Source organism: Anomaloglossus baeobatrachus, chromosome 1 (assembly GCF_048569485.1).
Source record: "Anomaloglossus baeobatrachus isolate aAnoBae1 chromosome 1, aAnoBae1.hap1, whole genome shotgun sequence".
NCBI lineage: Eukaryota > Metazoa > Chordata > Amphibia > Anura > Aromobatidae > Anomaloglossus > Anomaloglossus baeobatrachus.
In genome coordinates this window covers 794,897,618-794,920,498 of record NC_134353.1, presented here as the reverse complement: position 1 = coordinate 794,920,498, position 22,881 = coordinate 794,897,618, and the positions used below count along the sequence as shown (strand labels likewise).

General features: G+C 43.7%; 1 protein-coding gene across 2 annotated transcripts in view; it reads right to left on the bottom strand.

Annotated features, from left to right (window-relative positions):
* TRIM36 (tripartite motif containing 36) overlaps positions 1–9,292 on the bottom strand; it is a 121,908-nt gene extending 112,616 nt beyond the window's left edge. Inside the window, exon 1 of one of the 2 annotated variants that reach the window (XM_075324998.1) lies at positions 9,080–9,292. In XM_075324998.1, the coding sequence (XP_075181113.1) occupies positions 9,080–9,142 (63 nt within the window). In that variant the 5' untranslated portion in view covers positions 9,143–9,292. The remainder of the gene's footprint in view (positions 1–9,079) is intronic. The other variant, XM_075324997.1, reaches the window with a different exon arrangement.
* Between the last annotated feature and the right edge of the window lie 13,589 nt (positions 9,293–22,881).

The following is a 22,881-nucleotide window of genomic DNA, read 5'->3' as shown; positions in this document are numbered from 1 at the left end:
TGGCTCAATGACTCCCTTTAAGGCAAACTTGGCCAAAATTAATGCCAAAGAAATTATTAGTACAGAATTCCCAGTATTTTAGTATTCATATAATTCTCAGATTTTACTGAGTGAAATAAACCAAAAGTTGCATCAATATAGTTCTGCGGGCAGTGGCATAACGATTGCACAGAGGTCTCCACCAGGCCCCAGGGGTACAGGGGCCGCCAATCTCCGGGCCTATTTTGGCACATCCAGCTGAAATGCATCGTGGCAGAGACTCCACCTGGTCCCTGTGTGGCGCCCCTGAGTGTCAGGTGCCACAGGGTACTACATCTAATCCCGGATTCCTGGAAGACCAATGCCGGTAAATAACAAACACACACATACCCAGTCTGGGGAAAAGGGTATGTAACAGGCTAGAGACGGATATGATGAATGGACACCTATTGGTTGGGACTCAAACAATCCACTAGTCAGAAACCTGGGAGGAGGAGGGGCTAGTCAACGGAGTGAGAGACGACGGACATCTTGTCAGACAGAAGTCAGTTAGACATTAAGTCAGCAAGACGTGACGTCAGACTTCAGTACACAGACGGAAAGTGTAAAATGACTGATTGAGTAAAAGGGAGTATGGTTGCCAGGGAGAGTACGGCGTGAGTACTCACTGGACTACGCAGCGACTGGGTACAGAGCCCTAGTTCAAGAAGACGCTTCAGGCTCACCTAATAACAATCTGCCCGGTGAGGGGACCATCAAGGACCTTACCGACATTAGTGTCCGGGGCACAGCAGCAAAGAGGGAACCTGGGAATGAGGACAGAGGTCCGACCCAAGAGAGGTTCAAGCTGCCTGCTATATGGGCCAGGACGGAGACAACAGGAGGGGATCCCCAAACATGCTCCAGGCCACGGGAACCCACCAACTACAGACAGGTGCATGGAAGAAAAGCTCACCAGGTGACTACATCAGCACTGAAACCAAAGGAATAACGGATTGGTAGAAACCAGCACCAGGATATGCAAGGCCCGGGACCGAGTACCTCAAAGCCCTGGGGTGCGTCACCTGCACTGTGATACGTGCTGCCAGCCAAACAGTGACTGGCAGCTGACGTCCATTCCATGACTGAAGGCGGCGCATGACAGTGACGTCCTGCACCATGCGCGCACTGTGATGTCAGCTGCCAGCCATGGAAATAGATGAAGGTCTGTTCTCATGATCAATTATCTTATAACTCAAGAGAGATTTATTTGTGAAGGTTAAACTCACTCTATTTTAGGAAACCTATTCTGTGATACATTTCATGTATAATAGAATTCATATTCCCTACTTTGCACACAATGCATTCTCATATGGTTCTGCCTGACTGCATACACAAATATAATATGTGCATTCTTCATAAAACAAAAAAAAACATACAGCTTTCAAGGAGAATAAGACAGGTCCAACCTAATGCATATTAATGAGAATTTATTAACCTTGATGGATCCAATTTTTTTTCTGATTCAGATTGTTCAGATTAAAACTGTCTATAGATAGAATTTTTAATCCCAGAATGAATAGGATTTTGGAATAATCTGCGTTAAACCATTAGACTGCATTCACCCGTTATCAAAAAATGTATATTAAGCACTCTTTACATCTGTATATGGTGGTTTCCATTTATAAGGACGACTGTAATGCACTGCTGAACCCATCATATAATTGTGCCGCCCCCGCGTCAGCAGCCGGGCTGCTCGGATCCGGATCCGCGATGGCTCGAGGGGCGTATGGACCCGGGGGTCGTGCGGCCACTCAAATAAAAGGGGGTATTTACAGGGGATTGTATATCTAAAGTTCGTGACGCCACCCGTGGTGTGTGGTAAGGTGGAGTACCACCGCTGCAGCTGACATGGAGGGCTTTGTCGGGGTTAATAAATTGGTAATGAGGGAATTTGTTTGTGTTTTTTATTTCTAATAAAGGATTTTTTCAGGTGTGTGTGTGTTTTTTAACTGTCACTTACAGATTAATCATGGAAGGAATCTCGGGGAGACGCCTGACATGATTAATCTAGGACTTATTGGCAGCTATGGGCTGCCAATAACTCCTTATTACCCCGATTTGCCAACGCACCAGGGCAAATCGGGAAGAGCCGGGTACAGTCCCAGAACTGTCGCATATAATGTATGCGGCAATTCTGGGTGGCTGCTGACTGATATTGTTAGGGTGGGGGGCTCCCCATAACGTGGAGCTCCCCATCCTGAGAATACCAGCCTTCAGCCGTATGGCTTTATCTGGCTGGTATTAAAATGGGGGGGGACCGCACGCCGTTTTTTTTAATTATTTATTTATTTATTTTACTACACAGTATAGACACGCCCACTGGCTGCTGTGATTGGGTGCAGTGAGACAGCTGTCACTCAGCGTGGTGGGCGTGTCTCACTGCAACCAATCACAGGCGCCGGTGGGCGGGGAAAGCAGTGAATACAAGATTGTTTAATGAGCGGCCAGCTTTTTCAAATTAGAAAAAGCCGCCGGAGCAGTGTGAACGCCGTGCAGCGCCGGTGATCGGGGATCGGTGAGTATGAGAGAGGGGGGGACACTTCAGTCACTCGTGGGATTAGCGGTCACCGGTGAATCCTTCACAGGTGACCGCTAATCAGTACACGGCACAAAGACAGAGCCGCGGCATGACAATGAATTCGGGTGAAGTTCACCCGAGTTCATTCTCATCCCGCTACTCTGTCTTCCGACATGTACTAGTAACGACATTTTGCATCACACACGTACATTTCACACGGACAACACACACACGTCAGTTATTTCACTCACGCACACACGGACATTCCACACGCACATACGGCTAGCATACGGGATACACACGCAGGCCACACATACAATAAAAACGGACCTAAAAAACGGAAAACGGACCCGAAAAACGGCCCGTTTTACACGGACGTGGTTTTCACGGATGTGTGTTTCAGGCCTTAGGTGTAGAAAAACTGCAAACAAATCTGCAATGCGGGAACAGCTCTGTTCCAGAGAACCATGAGAGCAGCTCTAATATGGAGTGTAAATATGGCTGAATAACCACTGTGTTACATACCTAAAACAAACCACAAACCAGATATTTTGAGAAGGGAAAAATTTTGATTTAGAAAATTGTCTAACTACCATTATGCTACATTCCTACAATGTAATTTTGGTAAGTTTTTTGATGTTGAAGATTTTCTGCACCTATTATATAAACTAGCAGAGATAAAAGGGAGCGGAAGACACCGGCTTCCACGGAAGGCACAAGTGAGTAGATAAAAAAAGGTCTTTATTGAAAATTGATAAAAAATAGTTATGGCTAGATGTAAACCACCATGATACAGACAGTGGAGGATAATCCTACACTTTTCGGTGAAAAAACAACTTATCTATGAATAAGGTGTCGTTTTGCCGAAACGCGTAGGATTATCCTTCACTGTCTGCATCATGGTGGTTTACATCTAGTGCCATAACTATTTTTAATGAATTTTCAATAAAGACTTTTTTTATCTACTCACTTGTGCCTTCCGTGGATGCTGGAGTCTTTCCCTCTCTTCTCTGCAGGATTCTGTCTGACGCCAGGGCGGCTCCGTACACCGGCTGTGACATCCTCCTCCGTTGTAGTGGGTGAGCTGATCTTCTATGTCTTCATATTATGTAAACTAGGTTACATGCGGGATGTTGCATGCCTTTTTATTGCGTATTTGTTGCTGGAGTTTATGTCTCTTGTTGGTTGGGCAATGTTTTAAGCAAAGCTTCTTTGTTTTTGATACTTCCTGGTATTTGGCTTTGACAAAACTTTATTCATATACTTATGTGCGGATTACGTGTTTAGTTTAATGGGTTTCCACAGCAGAAACGCAGTAAATATGCAAGTGATTTTTTTTATCTGTGGTTTTTGCGCATCTAATCCAAGTCTATGGGGAAAAGCAGCACATAAAACCCAGCATACCTCAAGAGCAATTGCCATATTGCAGATTTGAAACACGCACCACAGGTCAGATTTAACTGAGTAAAAAAAAAAGCAACAGCGGGCAGGAGATTTCTATGTATTCATCCACCCTGATGGCACGGTAAGACACATTTTTGATGCAGCAAAAATACGCAGTGTCGAAAACTCATCTTTAGGAACAAAGTAAACGTAGAACTGTTACTGCGCTGCTGAAGATATGACATAAATCCAGGAAAGATTGAATGAAGGTGGTTTTATTCAACGCACTTCGAAGTGTCTCGCCACTTCTTCATCAGGAAGGCGGGGAGATGGAAGCCGGTGATGATTGGATACATGAGCCCCGGCGCCATGAGCGAGGACACCGCTGGAAGGGTGCCAATACAGAAGGGGAGTATAGTCTTCATTATTTAACCTGAAACTGCAGGACTTCTAAGTGTTATTTTTCATACAGATATTCATGGCTACATATTTATCAAATTATTTTTAAATATATATATTTCAGGTCTTTGTGCTATACATATAATACAAAAGCCCGGCGGAAAAAAAATATTTCTCTCTCTCTCTCTATATCTATATATATACAGTGTATATATATATATATATATATATATATATATATATATATATATATATATATACATAATATATATATTTATATATATACAGTACAGACCAAAAGCTTGGACACACCTTCCCATTCAAAGAGTTTTCTTTATTTTCAGGACTCTGCAAATTGGAGATTCACATTGAAGGCATCAAAACTATGAATTAAAACATGTGGAGTGAAATACTTAAAAAAGTGTGAAACAACTGAAAATATGTCTTATATTCTAGGTTCTTCAAAGTAGCCACCTTTTGCTTTCATTACTACTTTGCACACTCTTGGCATTCTCTTGATGAGCTTCAAGAGGTAGTCACCGGAAATGGTTTTCCAACAGTCTTGAAGGAGTTCCCAGAGATGCTTAGCACTTGTTGGCCCTTTTGCCTTCACTCTGCGGTCCACCTCGCCCCAAACCATCTCGATTGGGTTCAGGTCTGGTGACTGTGGAGACCAGGTCATCTGGCGTAGCACCCCATCACTCTTCTTCTTAGTCAAATAGCCCTTACACAGCCTGGAGGTGTGTTTCGGGTCATTGTCCTGTTGAAAAATAAATTATGGTCCAACTAAACACAAACCGGATGGAATAGCACGTCGCTGCAAGATGCTGTGGTAGGCATGCTGGTTCTGTATGCCTTCAATTTTGAATAAATCCCCTACAGTGTCACCAGCAAAGCACCCCCACACCATCACACCTCCTCCTCCATGCTTCACAGTGGGAACCAGCCATGTAAAGTCCATCCGTTCACCTTTTCTACAAGGACACGGTGGTTGGATCCAAAGATCTCAAATTTGGACTCATCAGACCAAAGCACAGATTTCCACTGGTCTAAAGTCCATTCCTTGTGTTCTTTAGCCCAAAAATGTCTCTTCTGCTTATTGCCTGTCCTTAGCAGTGGTTTCCTAGCAGCTATTTTACCATGAAGGCCTGCTGCACAAGGTCTCCTCATAACAGTTGTTCTAGAGATGAGGTGTGTCCAAACTTTTGGTCTGTACTGTATATATAAATATATTTATTTGGTAAATATGTATCCATAAATATCTGTTTAATATAAAATATTCAAATTGTCTCTCCAGGAGAGGAGACGAACTCTAGCGCAGCGCCACCTATTGGAGGTAGCGATCCTAAAATCCTAAAATTGTTGAAAAATAACAATTAATAGTCCTGCAATTTTTACATTAAGCAGTGGCCGCTTCCTGTTTTTTTTTTCCAGGAACTCCACGTGCACATTTAGCAGTATGGACTGACTCAGACCCTATGTGTTTTGTATTGATGCCTCTAATGATCATGTGCAAAGGCCATTGTGACATCACCTAATGTGAATGGTGGATCCTGAGTTATGAGCTATGAGTTATGTATGGACCTGCAATCCTACCTGCTAAAAACTCTTCCTAAATGGACAGGAGGCATGAGTCTAAAATAGCCACAGTGACCTCTTTGAAAATTGCAAGATTACTAATTTGTTTTGGTTTTTTTTTCATATAATTTATGATATGAAATAAATCATTGCCAAAAAATGTTATAAAATACATATAACACAAGAGCAATTTAAACAATAGATCATTTTGTCATTTTCTGATGACTCCTTCCCTCTAAATAAGGGGATGGAATCCTCATAAAAAATGTTGGCAGTGTGCGTAATGTGATGGATTTTATTACATTGGTAAATGTGTTATTGTGGGTAATTGTACTATACTCTGCTGATATATATATAATGCTATCGAAGAAGGTCTATCGATCCTTTCATGTTAATATATTTCCTGGCAAGAATGGTGTGCATGGTATGTAACATTTAGCACTTCTTGGTCTTGGTAGGGATTCTAGATTTTTTTTGTTAGACACCACATGATTATTATGTAAACCATACTTTTCATTTATAAGATGCAACAGATTTTAAAATGCACCCCAAATTTAGAGGAAAAAAAAGGGAAAAAAAATATGGGGTCCATTTTATAATCTGGTGCTGTCTTACTGGAGGGGGTGGCAGTGGTGGTGGAGCAGGGTCACAGGAGGCAGAGGCAGTGGTGAAGCAGTGCAATGCTGCGGACGGTGCGGTGGGTGTCCCAGATGCTCGCTGCGGGCACTGTGAGGCAGGAGGAGAATCAAGAAGTTGTCGGCGGTGCATGCTTCAAAGAAATGTTGCCCAGACTCGGCGCGTGTACAGATGGAGCTCTTGGCTCAATGACAAGCCGAGATCTCATCTGCAGACGCGCCACCTCCGGGCGCCATTATCCTTAAGTTCGCTGCAGCAATCAATGGGCAGGAAGCGGCGCGTGCGCAGATGAGATCTTGAGCCGACATTTCCATCTGCGCATGCACTGACTCCGCGCACCATTATTTGAAGCCCACACCGCTGACATTTTCCAAATGGGGGACCCTGCCTCACAGACCAGAGCACAGCACCGCCCGCAGTAAAACCGCAGCACAGCGACCACAGCCCACAGCATCTCCCCCGCCTCCTGTGACCCCTCTCCGCCAACCCCGCTGCGCTACATTCGGATTATAAGATGCACCACTCATTTTCCTCCCAAATTTTTGGGAGGAAAAGTGCATCTTATAATCCGAAAAATACGCTATATGCCAATATTTAGAGCCAAAAAAACAAACCATGGAAAATATGTCCCATATTAAAAATAGCCAGACCCTTTTTTTGCCAGGTAGTTTTAGCCTATTAGTATAAATGTAAAAAGCGTCCAAACTGTAGAATGAATTAGTTTTGGAGTGTTTTTTATGTGTGTCTGCTATGGTGCTAGTTCTAATTCGTTGTCATTTGGGCAATGTTACCAAAAAGTGTAACATCCCTTTTAAAAGTAAACTCTGAAGCAAAAGGAGTATACCTTTATGTTTATAGCACTAGCGGACACAGACAGAAATGGGCCCCTGTGCAAGAACAGTATATGGGCCCCTTGCAGCCCAATAGCTCATCAAAATACATAATGCCACCTGGCTTCTAGGTAGAAATGTCCCCTCTTGGGGTCCTGCGCGGCCGCACAGGTTGCACCAATGATAGGTTCGCCCTTGGTTTATAGCCCTTCTTTGTACAGCAGTGAGTGACCTGGAAGCAGGGAGTTACCAGCTGTCAGACAAGCTGCGCAGGCAATTATCCAGGATGTATGCGAGCACGTGTTATGTGTCCTGTCAACTGAAACAACACTGCTAGGAAAATCCCAAGCATTGGCGTGTGGTCTATGCAAAATATTAGTATAATAATGACTGCGACTTGGAGATCATATACAAATATTATTTCTCAGCACACAAAATATTCAATGCAGATAAAGTGCTGTGACATGCCAAGCATTGTAACAGCGAACAAACAACTGGGTGATCTCTAGACTCAGGATGATCTTGGCACAGAGATCCCCAACACTGCTTACAAAGATCAGATTGTTTCACATGCACAATCAATGATAGTGATCTGTCCGCTCTATTGTTGTCATGTTGGCTTTGCTTTGAACAGTATAATATGAAGGTTAATTGGTCTCCTATGAAAGTAAGAGATTAGGGTGGGGGATGATTTGGTGTTTGGATTGTTGGGGGTACCTATGTACCAATGCGACACCGCTTTTGATCTCATTCATGCATCCATTTTTTCATGTAGATGTTGAGTTTTCATGGATAAAACATGTACACATTATAGTGTATGGTGCTATTCTGTATTTTTTTTTGTGGATCAGTGTCCACAAAAATAAACAGGGAGACATCTGTTTTTGGTTGGCATCATAGATCAAGATTACCCATACAAGTCTATGTATCTGTGAAAATCACGCATCTCATCAATTGCAACTGCAAAGAATAGGAGATTTGTAAAAAAAAAAAAAAAATGTTCATACGTGAAAATCATTGATGAAAAAATCAGAAACCAAATATTGATAAAATTCGGATCCAAAACTGATGACACTCGGAGTGTTCAATGCGCACGGAAAAGGCAAAGATGTCTGAATGAGACCTTAAAGCTGTCATAACGGGCACTGAAAATGTGACAGGCACTGGGTTTGTGGGTGAATATACAACCAAGGTCAACATCTGCAATTAATCTGTATGAGATATAGGAAAGTTGCTACTTATGGGGACTGATAGGACTGACATTATACTGTGCTGCTGTATTGTTGGAGAAAATATTTTTTTTTAAAGAAAAAATCATCTGATGGTGTGTCAAGGGTTTTGTTTTGGGTTGTTGTTTTTTGTTGTTTTTTTTAACAACTGTACAGTTTTTTATATGTGAATTAGGATATGAATCTATTCCAAAATTGACCTAAAAATTGCTTTACATACTCTTTGATGTAGATTTTAAAAACCCTCTGGGTAAACATACCCTGAATTTGTAATATTTAAGATATTATTTATTGCAATGGTTGAAATATTGTAAAGATTAGGTTGAATGTATCAATTTTATGTTAGTTGTTAAATAGCCCCTAAAATCAATGTATGCGATGGGCGCTGAGGAATATATGAGTATACAACTAATGGGGAAAATACATAATAAAAAGCAAATGAATTTGATAATAATAGTGATAATAATGTCATCGATGACTCTTACCTGGCTTGAGGAGATTGAATCCACTATAAAGCTAAATTGATGGATTTCGTCTGACCCAATCATTGTGACCAATAACTCACAGACAGAGGAGAATCCCCCCGAGTCTTCAGCACATGAGAGCTTGGAACAGCTGCAGCCAAGTTTGAGAAGAGATACAGAAGCCAACAAGGAAACTTGCTCCGGTTGTGAACTGATGAAGGCTTGGCTGTTACTGAGAAGAAGAGCTCATGGAAAAAGGACAATAAATCTGATAGGCTGTGTTTATGTCGTGAAATTTTTATGAGAGATACAGAAGCTATGCAAAGAATATCACCGCCCAGCACACAGCAGTCCTCCTCCTCCTCCTCCTGCAAAGCCCAAGACAGCAGACACCCAGGAGCACTACACACATACTGGAGGGTCAGTCTGCACTGGCCATACAGTATAGGGGGGTAGTGTCACACCACGGATGAATGCATGGGCTGCGCAGTTACCAGGAATATTGCATATTATGGGAAATAATAGAACATAGTATTGACTTCTTTAGTAGATCACACCCACCACGTTTATGGCTGTAACCAGTGTCAGACTGGGGCGGCAGGGGTTTAACTCTGGGGACTCATTGATCAACAACATGCAAATATTACATTCACAAATTTATCTATATCTCTATATAATAATATTCTGGGATATTTGTAAAATGAATAATTAGATGGTTTCTTTGTCCGTACATAGTGAAACAAGTGTATTGTGCCAACTACTAATATTGTTTGGTGGATAAGGGACATACTACTGCAAAGGGGCCCACCAGAGGATTCTCTGGTTCTCCTGTGGGCCAGTCTGAGCTTGGTTGTGACACAAGGAACATATCTATATTATTTGGGAGGTTACACTATTAACATTTATACTTAAAGACTTAAGGGCTCATTCAAACACTAGTAATTTTTTTTCTACATTAAAAATGGTTCAAGTTTCATCAGTGATTTTGATCATAATGTGATCAGAGTTTGGTCGAGATGCCAGTTTTTACATTCAGAGTTTAGTTAGAGTTTCATCAGTTTTTCTCGGGTGACAAGAAAAAAAACTGATGGAAATTTATAAAGCTTCTCCTAATAAATGAAAAGCGAACATCACACATATGACATCCAAGTGCTGTCTGGTTGTTTCACTGACCTATAGACTTAGGGCGGCTTTGCACGTTGCAACATCGCACGTGCGATGTCGGTGGGGTGAAATCGAAAGTGACATCGTAGTGTGTAAATCCTAGATGATACGATTAACGAGCGCAAAAGCGTCGTTATCGTATCATTGGTGTATTCTCCGACATTTCCATAATGCCGGTGCAGAGACAGGTACGATGTAGTTCCTCATTGCTGCGGCAGCACAAATCGCTGTGTGTAAAGCCGCAGGAGCGAGGAACATCTCCTACCTGCCTCCAGGCTGCAATGAGAAGGTGGATGGGATGTTTACATCCTGCTCATATCCGCCCCTCCGCCGCTATTGGCCGCCTGCCGTGTGACGTCGCTATGACGCCGCACAACCCGCCTCCTTAGGAAGATCGATGGTCGCATGGCAGGTGAGTGCATGTGAAGCTGGCGTAGCGATTATGTTCACTACGCCAGCTATCACAAGATATCGTACCTGCGACGGGGGCGGGGACTATCGCACTCGACATCGCAGCATCGGCTTGCGATGTCGTAATGTGCAAAGCCCGCCTTACATTGGTGAGATTGATCTGAGACTCAGATCAAAATCGAACACGTCTCTGTAATTTTGTGTGGATCAGGCTACTTTCACACATCCGGTTTGAGCAGTGCGGCTCAATCTGGCTGTGAAACCTATGCAACGGATGCGGCGAAAACACCGCATCCTTTGCATAAGTTTTTACATGCGGCCCGTCCGTTTTTTTCCGGTTGCGGCATGCTACTGAGCATGCGCAGTGGAAAAAACCACATGCGGCGGCCGAATGCGTTTTTTTCCGCATCGCGCCGCATCCGGCGTCCATAGGCATGTATTGAAAAATGCGCCGCAGCGGCCGGATGCAGCGTGATGCGTTTTTTTTTGCCGGAGCAAAAAAACGTTCCAGGCAATGTTCTATCCGGCCGCGGCATCGGCTAAATCTGCCGCATGCGGCAAAAACCAGACCGAACGCAAGCCCATGCGGCACAATGCGGCACTAATGTAAGTCTATGCAAAAAAAAACGCAACCGGCGGCAAAAAAAACGGTTGCGGTTTTTCTGCAGAGCGCCATATTGTGCCGCAGAGCAAAAACCGGATGTGTGAAAGTAGCCTAAATCAGTCTGCAAAAAAAAAACATAGACATGTGAATAGCCCCATAGGCTGTAATAAGTACATGTTTTACCCGTCAAAAAACATAGATAGAACTGATACTCAAAAAACTCAAATGTAAGGCTACGGTCCTACAATCAGGATCAGTTGAGTTTTTGACGCTGCAGAATTTCTGCACTATCTCAGCATCTTGGTTTATTTGCGTTGTATACATTTTTGATGCTGCGTTTTTACCGCTACTTTTTGGCTGTTTGGTATGTCCTTTAAATAAAGCATTTTTGTTTTTGAAGCTTCCTGGTATTGACATCATTAGATACGGATTCCATGTTTTTTGGTGCGTTTCCACTGTGTAAATGCACCAAAAACGCATGTGTGTCTTTTACCTGCAGATTTTCCGCATCTAATGCAAGTCTATGGGAAAAATCTGCCCAGAAAACTGAGCATTCCTGCAGGAAAAATTGACATGTTGTGGCTTGGAAACATGCACTGCAGGTGAGTTTACGCAGCATAAAGAAGAAGCACAGTAGACGGGAGATTTCTTTGATCCCATCCACTTTGTTGTACTGTAAAATGCAGCATTTTAGACTCAGCAAAAATATGCAGCATCCGGAACATGAGTAACACTGACCATGGGAACCTATCTTAGGCCTTGTTCGCACATACCTGCTGAATATTCTGCAGCGATTTGACAGCACATGTGCGCTTCAAATCGCTGCAGAACCACTGCGTAATGGATGCAGTATTTCAGCAGAATAAATGCCGAATTCATGTGCTATGGCTACTGCCCCCACCATAGACAGAGTGGGAGCTGCATCCAAAGCGCACAAATTAATTGACATGTTCATTTTATGAACGCACGGATTTGGGTCAAAATTTTGGCATCCAAATAGCTGAGTTCAAAAAAGCAACGTGTGCACGTATCATGCACAATCTACATAGATTGTGCAGGGGACACAGGACGCATGCATTTACGCTGCAGTGCAATACGCAGCGTAAATGTATGCAATTACGCAACGTGCGCACGAGCCCTTAAAGGTGTATGTACTTGAATAGATTTAGGATTTCTTCACATTAGCATTTTTTACTTTCCATCAGTGGCGTAATTAGAGTCCGATGGGCTCCAGTGCAAACTTTGAGCCTGGGCACCCCCACATGTTGGTCAGATGTATGAGGCGTTGTAGCATTTTAAATCCTATAAAGGCATACGAGTTACCCTCCTCCCCCTTAAATCTGTAGTACTAACCCCCATTTTGTCCTAATGGTACCCATCCTGGGTCAATTCCTGGTAAATATGTCCCCCATCCTGGTGTATGACCTCATCATGGCTATTTCCTGGTATTTATGGCCCAATCCTGGTATATATGTCCCTATCATGGCCCCATCCAGGTATATATGGCTCCTTCATGGCCCGATCCTGGAATATGTTCCCGTCATGGCTACATAATAATGTATGACCCCACCATGGCCCCATCCTGATATATATGTCAGCATAATGGCGTCATCCTGGTATACAGTATATGTCCCCATCCTAGTATACATGTCCCGATAATGGCCCCATCCTGGTATACATGTTTCCATAATGGCCCCAGCCTAGTTTATGTCCCCATCTTGGCCGCATCCTGGTACATATAATACCCCGGGCGCCACACACAGTAAAAAAAAATAGACAATTATACTTACTTTCCCCCAGCTCCTCTAATGTCTTCCGATGATGGCATGTTTGTCGCCATGGACTAGCCAGGTAGTCACAGACATTACACCTTACACACCCCTTCCCCTGGACAGTAACACCAGTCAGACAAAAACCCTTGTTGCCTCCCTCCAGGGTCTGATGGCCACACCAGGTGGGGCGGAGCCAGGCGGTTGGCCCCACCCACCGAGGAGTTCACAGGCCTGGAGGCGGGAAAAGACACAGATCTGAGAAGACAGTGAAAGTGAGAGGTCAGAAACTGTCGGTGTCTGGGTAGGAGCCCAGACGCAAACAGCAAGGTTGGCAGATGGTGGTGGCCATCTGCAGGAGTTAGTGGACCTCTGCAGAACCGTAGGACCGGGGTCGGGCGGTGGCCCGCCGGTACCAAACCGGGGAGCGGAGTAAAGCTAAGCACACAGGCAGGGCCATCGGACCCCGACTAGGCTTGGAGCCGCCGACAACGGTCAAATCCGAGTGTGACCGGAACCCCAGGGGTTTCCTAACAACAAAGACCTGACAGAAGGCAACAGTCCACACCGTGAGGATATACAGCCACCGCCATAGGCTAGAGATCTAAGGGCCAGCACCTGCGGGCAAAACGGGCTCCTTCGGTACCTATATGCCGGGGAGCGGACTACCGGTAGGCAACCACAGGAGTCAGAACATTCAAATCAGGTGCAGGGAAAGACAGCCACCATCACACTGTCTGGGGAGAGAGCACAAACACTGCAGAGACTCTGTCATTGACTGCCTGAGTGAGTACACCAGTGCCATGTACTGCAGCTACATGTGCAGAGAGCAGGGAGCCGCGCACACTGCTTAGCGCTGGCTCCCTGCACTCCTAGCTACAGTACACATCGGGTTAATTAACCCGATGTGTACTGCAGCTACATGTGCAGGGAGCCGGCACTGGCAGCGTGAGAGCGGCGGAGGCTGGTAACGATGGTAAATATCGGGTAATCACCTTGGTTACCCGATGTTTACCCTGCTTACAGCTTACCGCAGCTGCCAGATGCCGGCTCCTGCTCTCTGCTCGCTTCATTTTGTCGCTCTCTCGCTGTCACACACAGCGATCTGTGCGTCACAGCGGGAGAGCAACAATAAAAAAACGAACCAGGGCTGTGTGTAACGAGCAGCGATCTCACAGCAGGGGCCAGATCGCTGCTCAGTGTCACACACAGCGAGATCGCTAATGAGGTCACTGCTGCATCATAAAAAACGTGACTCAGCAGCGATCTCAGCAGCGATATCGATGTGTGTGAAGCACCCCTAAGGTGCTTGGTGTTCAGTGCATATCTGTAGAGAGCTTGGGCTGGATAAGGATCTCAGTGTGGTACTGGACTAAAGCTGGTGTCACACTAAACGACAGCGACAACGACGTCGCTGTTACGTCACCATTTTCGGTGACGTAACAGCGACCTTGTAAGTCGCTGTTATGATCGCTGCTTAGCTGTCAAACACAGCAGAAGCAGCGATCATAAGGTCGCTGAGCTACATGTTCAGAGAGCAGGGAGCCGCGCTTAGCGCTGGCTCCTTGCTCTCCTGCAGCACACATCGGGTTAATTAACCCGATGTGTGCTGCAGCTACATGTCACAGTTCAGAGAGCAGGGAGCCGCGCTTAGCGCTGGCTCCTTGCTCTCCTGCAGCACACATCGGGTTAATTAACCCGATGTGTGCTGCAGCTACATGTCACAGTGCAGAGAGCAGGGAGCCGCGCGCACTGCTTAGCGCTGGCTCCTTGCTCTCCTTGCTACAGTATACATCGGGTTAATTACCCGATGCATACTGCAGCCACATGTCACAGTGCAGGAGCCGGCGCTGGCAGCAAGAGCGGAGGCTGGTAACCAGCGTAAACATCGGGTAACCAGGGAAAGGTCTTCCCTTGGTTACCCGATGTTTACGCTGGTTACAGCTTACCGCAGCTGCCAGTGCTGGCTCCTGCTCGCTTCATTTCGTCGCTCTCTCGCTGTCACACACAGCGATGTGTGTGTCACAGCGGGAGAGTGACGACCAAAAAATGAAGCTGGACATTCAGCAACGACCGGCGACCTCACAGCAGGGGCCAGGTCGTTGCTGGATGTCACACACAGCGACAGCGACGGGACGTCGCTGCAACGTCACAGAAAATGGTGACGTAGCAGCGACGTCGTTGTCGTCGTCGTTATGTGTGACACCAGCTTTATAGGAGAGAACTGCTGTCTCACACTATCAGGCAGTGTTTGTATGGGATTATATTTAAGAGACTGGTAAACTACCCAGGCAAGGGTGTGCACAAGTCATGTGGAGCAACCAGGGCTGAGAGAATGGACTTTGGATTGTTTTTTTCCCTTTGAACTGCTGACTGTCAACTAAGTCTGAATAAAATCCTTACGTTTTTAACTATACGCCTGTGTGAGCCTTTTTACTGCATCCTGACCTGAGCAAATCTCTACAGCAGGTACAATTGTTTCAAAGAAAACAATAAGTAGTGCCCTCAACCTCAATGGCCTGTATGCACGCTCTCCATGCAAGACTCCATTGCTGAACAAAAATCTTGCTCAAGTGTAACGGGGTGCCGGGGGTGCCTCGGGGGGTGTAGTCGTGGTCCCTTTGGGCGACAGGCTAACCCCCGGCCCAGCTGTCACTATTGGGACAGGGGAATGTTTTGTGGGGCAGAGTGTGGATGACAGGAGCACGCTGACAGACTCGGGAAAACTCCGCAGGCAGGCATCAGCTGAACCAAAAGGCATTTTATTGCACAGAATCTTCAAAGAAACAGTCTCGGTACACAAATCTTGCAGCGTCAAATCACAATTCCTGCCGGGGAAACTGTTCCTGTTTTCTCTATTCCGGGGCCTTGCCCGGCTACTCTCGTTTCCTTTACCTAGGCTCACACTCCGGCTGCATGCAGACTTGACCCACACACTTCTGCTTCGCCGGCTAGGTCTCTTCGGGTCCCACCTTTACACTGCTGGCTCCCGATCAGGACACTTTCCTTTTTCTCTCTCTGACTATTGGCCACAGTCGCTCCCACACTCTGCCCCCGTTGCTCCTTCTCCCCCGTCCCAGCAGAAACTGAACTCCTTTCCTCTGATTCTTCCTACAGCAACCTCCCACCCTCCCCCTAGACTGTCCGGCTCCTCCTCTCTCCTGTACTTTTCCTATGGGGACAGCCATCCCACCCTGACATCTAGGGGGGGGGGAAACCCATCAAAACTGTCAAACACAATTAACATTAACATCTTTAGTTACCCCCAGCGTGGGGTATCTTCAGGGGGAAAACTGCGCCTCCGTGTAAGGGGTCCGTCCACCCCTTACATTAGCATGTTTAAAGTTTGATCAACAACATTTAGAGAAGTCTGTGAAATACTGGGAGAAAATAGTCTGGTCAGAGGAGACCAAAATTAAACTCTTTGGATGCCATTATACACACCGTTATTGAAGGCCAAAAGGAACTGCATATCACCCTAAAAACACCATACCAACAGTCAAGATTGAAAATGGAAACATCATAGTGTGGAGCTCTTTTTCAACATACGGCACTGGGAAACGCAATATAATTGATGCTAGGATGAATGGACAAAGGTACCAAGACTTATAAAAAATTGGCTGCCATCTACTAGAATGATGAAGATGAAAAAGAAGGTGGCTATTTCAGCAAGACAATGATCCCAAACACACAGTCAAGGAAACTTTCAATTTGTTTCAGAGAAAGAAAATAAACCTGCTAAGCTCAAAGTTCATACAAGGAACCCACTTAGCCTTCAGGATTTGAAGAGTGTATGAAATAATGGGCCAAAGTCACACCTGAGCAATGTATGCCAGTAGTTTCTCTATACAGGAAGCATCTTCAAGCTGTCATTACCAGCAAAGACCTTTGTACAAAATATTAATACATTTCAGAAAGCATGTTCAATATATTTTTTCCTTTGTCATTTCTCATAATTACACAATTTATTGGCATCTATGGTTTGATTTCTTTGCTTGTGCATTGGATGGGTTGTTACCGACATCTGGTGAGAAATTCATATCAATAGCATCTTTAGAAATATATTTACTTGGAAAACCAGTGATGTGTTCAATTTTTATTTCACTCGCTGTATGTAATTTGATGGTATTATTGATGTGGACATAAAAATTATCATTGACCGTGATTAAACCATTTGGAGATTAATGACTATGCACATACTGCCAATGATAGCTCCACAGGAATGTAAGAAAACAAGTACTACTTGCTCTTGGTATATTAGTCGATATTGATTGTGACCAGATTTATTGCCATTAAATATAGGTCTGTTTCAATCTTTCAGTTATAAATGCTACAGAGTTTACCAATTCCAGAAGCAGGAAACTAAGTGCTGTCTTAGATAGAATGATAAAATGGTAGAGTTAAGGGTGCTTTACACACTGCGACATTGCTAGCGATCTCGTTAGCGATGTGAAATTCTAGATCGCAAGTGCGATCTTTTGAGATTACACATGCGTAAAATGACCTATGTGAGCTCTCAAAAGATCGCACTTGCGATCTAGAATTTCACATCGCTAGCGAGATCGCTAGCGATGTCGCAGTGTGTAAAGTACCCTTTAGAAGTGACCTCCAGGGTCATCGTGTCCAACGCTTGCTCCCAGCAGGATTCACTATATCATCCCACACATATGTCTGTCCAGCCTCTGTTGAAGACTTCCATTGAAGGAAGGCGAACTCACTACCTCTTGTGGCAGCCTGTTCCACTCGTAGATCACCCTCACTGCCAAAATATTTTTTTCTAATGCATAATCTGTGTCTCCTCCCAATCAGTTTCATACTATTGCTTTTAGTCTTTCCTTGTGTACAGTGTGACAGCCCTTGAGATATATGTAGACAGCCATTAAGTCTCCTCTCAGTCTTCTTGTTTACACATCAGTTTTTCTCATATCCTTGTTTTTCATGGAAAGCACTTGGAGCTACAATAGTCTATGGGGTAGACAGGATACGCAGAAGGAATCTAAGAAAAGGGGAACAAAAGAGCACAAACTAAAATGTTTTTACACAAATGTACAAAGCATGGGAAACAAACAAGGAGAACCAGAGCTCCTAATACAGAAGGAAAATTATAATGTCATCGGCATCACAGTAACGTGGTGGAGTGATAGGCCCGATTGAAACACACAAATGGAGGGATAGAACTGTTGAGGAGAGCCATAAGATGAAATACTTAATTAACCTCTGAACATAGAGCACTGTGGGAAGTGTGTTCAATGAAATTAATTATCTATACATAAGCCAGTCACTCTTAAAAGGAAGCCAAGATGGCCCCCGATGACATCACAGACCCTACCATCAGCATGGATCCACCAGATGATGTCCCTCCCATCACCATCACCATGGATCCATCCGATGATGTCATAGACCCGCCTACAATGATGCCCACCAATCAGCTCATGGACTAACACATTGTTCAACCAACTGACCAATGGACACATCCAAGTATGCTCACTGTGGGGCTGACCATGCCCCTTGGCAAAGTTATATCAGAGCAAGCTCAGTTGTAATAAAGCAGAGCATGGGCTGACTTCTGTCGAGGAAAGATGAATATCCGACTGTCTGATCTCATTTTTCAAGCATGCACTCGATCCACACCAATTAGACCAGGCAGTAGGCAACTAGTGATCTCTGATTAAGAGTTCACCCTAACATTATCTATTCAAAAAGAATAGAACTAAAAAAAAGAGGAGTTGCACTGTATGTCAAAAAAGAACACATCCCCACAGAAATAAAGTTTCAGAGAATGAGAATCTATTAGAAAAAATTTGGTTAAGGATTCATGGAGTAAACAAGGAGAAGGATATGATAATAGGTGTTTATTACAGACCAACCGGGTCAATCAGATAATATGGATGACATTTTTTCATGTCAAATGACCACTTTCTCAAAAAAAAACAACATGAAATAGTGATCATGGGAGATTTCAACTACCCAGACATTCATAGGGAAACCCTCACAGGTAAGAGTAAAGGCTCTATCCAATTTTTATCCTGCCTTGCAAACAACATCTCCCAGCTGGTAGAAGAAAATACAAGGGGAACAGCCATCTTGGACCTAGTCCTAACAAACAATGAGGATATGGTTAAGGGACTAAGGGTAGCAGGGACACTGGGACTCAGTGATCATGCTTTCCTTGAATTTGGGGTTGCAAGAGGGGGAACACTTTGATAATTTGAGTATAACTGTCTACTTAGTATTTCTTATGAAATCTGTGATAAAATATTTCTATACTGTGAATGCTTTTTAGTTGTTTTTTTTTTAGATTCTGGTAAAACAATTATTTGGCTAACCTTGTGCGTTTCAATATAGGCATAATATCTATCCCTCCTTGGTGTGTTCTCCTGTTTGAATACAATTATTTGTTTTTCAATAAAGAATTTGGATTTTATCTATAAATTTTGTGATTGTTTAAACGTTATTTCATGTTATTTACCCCGGGAGTCATTCTATGGGGTATGGGTGAAGTGGTTTAGTTTCATGAAGCTTTTAATTAATACTGGACGTTTTGGTAAAATATACCAAGATGGGCCCAGGATGGGGACGTACTGTATATACCAGGATAGGGGACATATTTACTAGGAAGTAGCCCAGGATAGGGGACATTAGTACAAGAGGGGGGACATTACTACCTAATGAAGGGGTAGAAGCAATCTGTGTGTCTGTCAGGTTTCCGGGTTTTCCAGTTCTCTTTTGAAAGAGCTTGCCCTCAGTTAACATGGAGTTTACTGTTCTGTTGCCCTACTTCCTGTCCAGCTGCTTAAAAGGCCGCCTCTAAGCCTAGTCCAGTGCCTGAGTATACTGCTTGCTGTGTGCTCCTGCCTTGCTGCTTCTAAATCCTGATTGCCCTTGGATCCTCCTAAAAGACTACCGACCGACTCTGGACCATACCCGGTTTGTTCAAGCTGTGCCCGGACTCCGTCTGCCGTCTTCGGTCAGAACTTCTGCCCGGTTCCTTCCGGTTCATAACCACTCTGGACTATCATCCCGTACGGACACTTCTGGACTTTACCATTTGCCCCTTGTGTCCCGGCTGCTGCGCATTTAGGCCTTCCGGGGTGATTGCCGGACAGTCCCTGTATAGGGGTTCGCTCTAGTGGTCTCCCTGGGGGAGTCCGGTGCGTGGCCCCGGGAATTCCCTCCGCTCCGTTTCGGGAAGGTATTTCGTGTGTTTGTTCTACTGTGTTTGTTCCGTTGTGTACCTACCGTGGTTACATATTATAAACATCTCGTACCAAGAACTCGTCTCTGGTTGTCATTGCCCTAACGCTATCGAAATCCTCAGAACATACAATAGTATTACAGTGTCTTTATAGGATTTATAATGTCACAATGCCCCATACAGCAAACCAACATGTGGGGGAGGGCCCATCAGACTCTAGTTATGCCACTGGGCAGGTCTTCTACTTAGAAATAAATGATTAAATGATAGTAATAATAATGGCCAGCCAGCTATCTACTTTGTCTGTGGGGCATGGGCAAGCTGCAACATTATTTTATATATATATATATATATATATATATATATATATATATATATATATATATATATAATGACACATGAAACAATGTCTCATGGCACATTGTTTTGTGGCGCCATGTATTATGGCACATTGTGCTGTATATTATGGCACATGGCACACTGTATTATGGCTTGATGTGTAATTGAGCATGGCATGATTTGTTAATGGCAGAATGTTTTATGGCATAATGTATAATGGCACATGACACAATCTATTATGGCACAATGTATTATGGCATGATATGTAATAATAGCACATGGCAATGTGTATTATGGTACATGGAAACTTGTATTATGACACATGGCACAATGTATTATGACTTGATGTATAATAGCACATTGTATTATGGAACTTCTATTTCAGGGCTATCTCTTTCTTGTACAATGTTTGACCTATAATCCATACATGCCTGAATTTAAGAATGACTTTATAATTTATCTTTTTTGGGGGGCCCATTCAAACTTTTGCTATGAGGCTACGGTTTCTATGTACACCCCTGGGCCAAAGCCACTTTCCTACGTGTGTTTGTTTTGCTCACTTATATATCGCAATTAGTTCCACAGAACTTTACAGACATTATCATAACTGTCCTCATTGGGGCTCACAAACTAAATTCTCTATAGGCCCCTTTACACACTGCAACATCGCTAGCGATATCGCTGTAACGTCACCGGTTTTGTGACGTAATATCGACCTCCTAAGCGACATTGCAGTGTGTGAAACGCATCATTGACCTGGCCCCCGCTGTGAGGTCGCTGATCGCTACACATCTCTCAGGAACATTTTTTGGTCCTTTGTTTCCCGCTGTGCAGCATGCATCATTGTGTTTGACACCGTTACAACGACTTCGTTAGCGACTTCCCTTTCAAATAGCTGCTTTGACACGTCCCCAATGGCCAGCTAGGTCATTCTGCAGGTCCGTATCACTGGTGCAACGTTGGCCAGGTTTGCCTGTTTGACAGCTCACCAGAGACTTTCCAGCGATCCCGGCCAGGTTGGGATCGCTGGTGGGATCGCTAGAAAGTCTCAGTGTGTAAAGGGGATCAGTATGACTAGCAGTGTGTCAGGAAACTATACAAACATGGGGAGAAATCTCTTTTGTAGCTGTTGACCTTAGTGTGCTTACCAAATTAGTATGAAACCACTGAGAAACAATGCTGCCGATATGCCCATTTCTACATGTGAAAACTGTATTTTCTTTCCTGGTTTTTTCTCTTCAGTAAGTGTCTCCACCATAATATGCAGCAGCAAACTGCTATGATTTTACATTATTGTTAATGAATTTTCCCTTTTTTGTGCTTTTGGTACAAATTTGATGCCACATTTTTAATGCACTTTTTATTGTAGAAAAGCTGTGATTCAGCAGTTTAAACCGCAATTGGATTTTTTTCCATACACTATTTTTTTGCTCACGACAGAAGCCTGTAGGGAAAATAAACGCTCCCCCCCAAAAAACAAAACAAAACAAAAACACACATTTGAACAGTGTCTTTAAACGCACAGTGGACATGTGTTTTCATGAAATGGCATCATCTTTACCTGAACTGTTGAATGCTGCAAATATTCTGCCCAAATAAACTCAGCAGGAGATATGTAGCGTTTACTTTAAATCGGAACATGGCCCTTCAGTCTCACATCCTATGTGCTCATTGCTTTGCATTACAAATACAATTTTTCCATTCATACTGGAGAATTCAAGGATGATACAAATGAATTGTACACATTCACACTACAGGTTTCTGAGCAGAAAACTCTATTGAGTGTGTATCGCTGGCTTTAAGTAAGTGATAACATTTAGACACTGATTACAGGATAATTTTAGCTTTCTGTGTGAACAGTGTTTGAATAAAGTTACTATTATGTACAGAAACAATGGGCTAGTTTGTAAAACAATAGGCTAATCCACGCGTCTACACCACTCCCCTAGTGTATACAGAAATGAGTGCGAAGGTTAATTTTCTTTAAAAAAAATATAACAAAAACCCCCACAAATTGTTACTCATACTATTTATTTATTTATTTTAAACTTGCCTTGTTTTGAGCTGGATTATTACATTGATTTAATTAGGGCATATGATAATACAGTTAGGTCCAGAAATATTTGGACAGTGACACAATTTTCGCGAGTTGGGCTCTGCATGCCACCACATTGGATTTGAAATGAAACCTCTACAACAGAATTCAAGTGCAGATTGTAACGTTTAATTTGAAGGTTTGAACAAAAATATCTGATAGAAATTGTAGGAATTGTACACATTTCTTTACAAACACTCCACATTTTAGGAGGTCAAAAGTAATTGGACAAATAAACCAAACCCA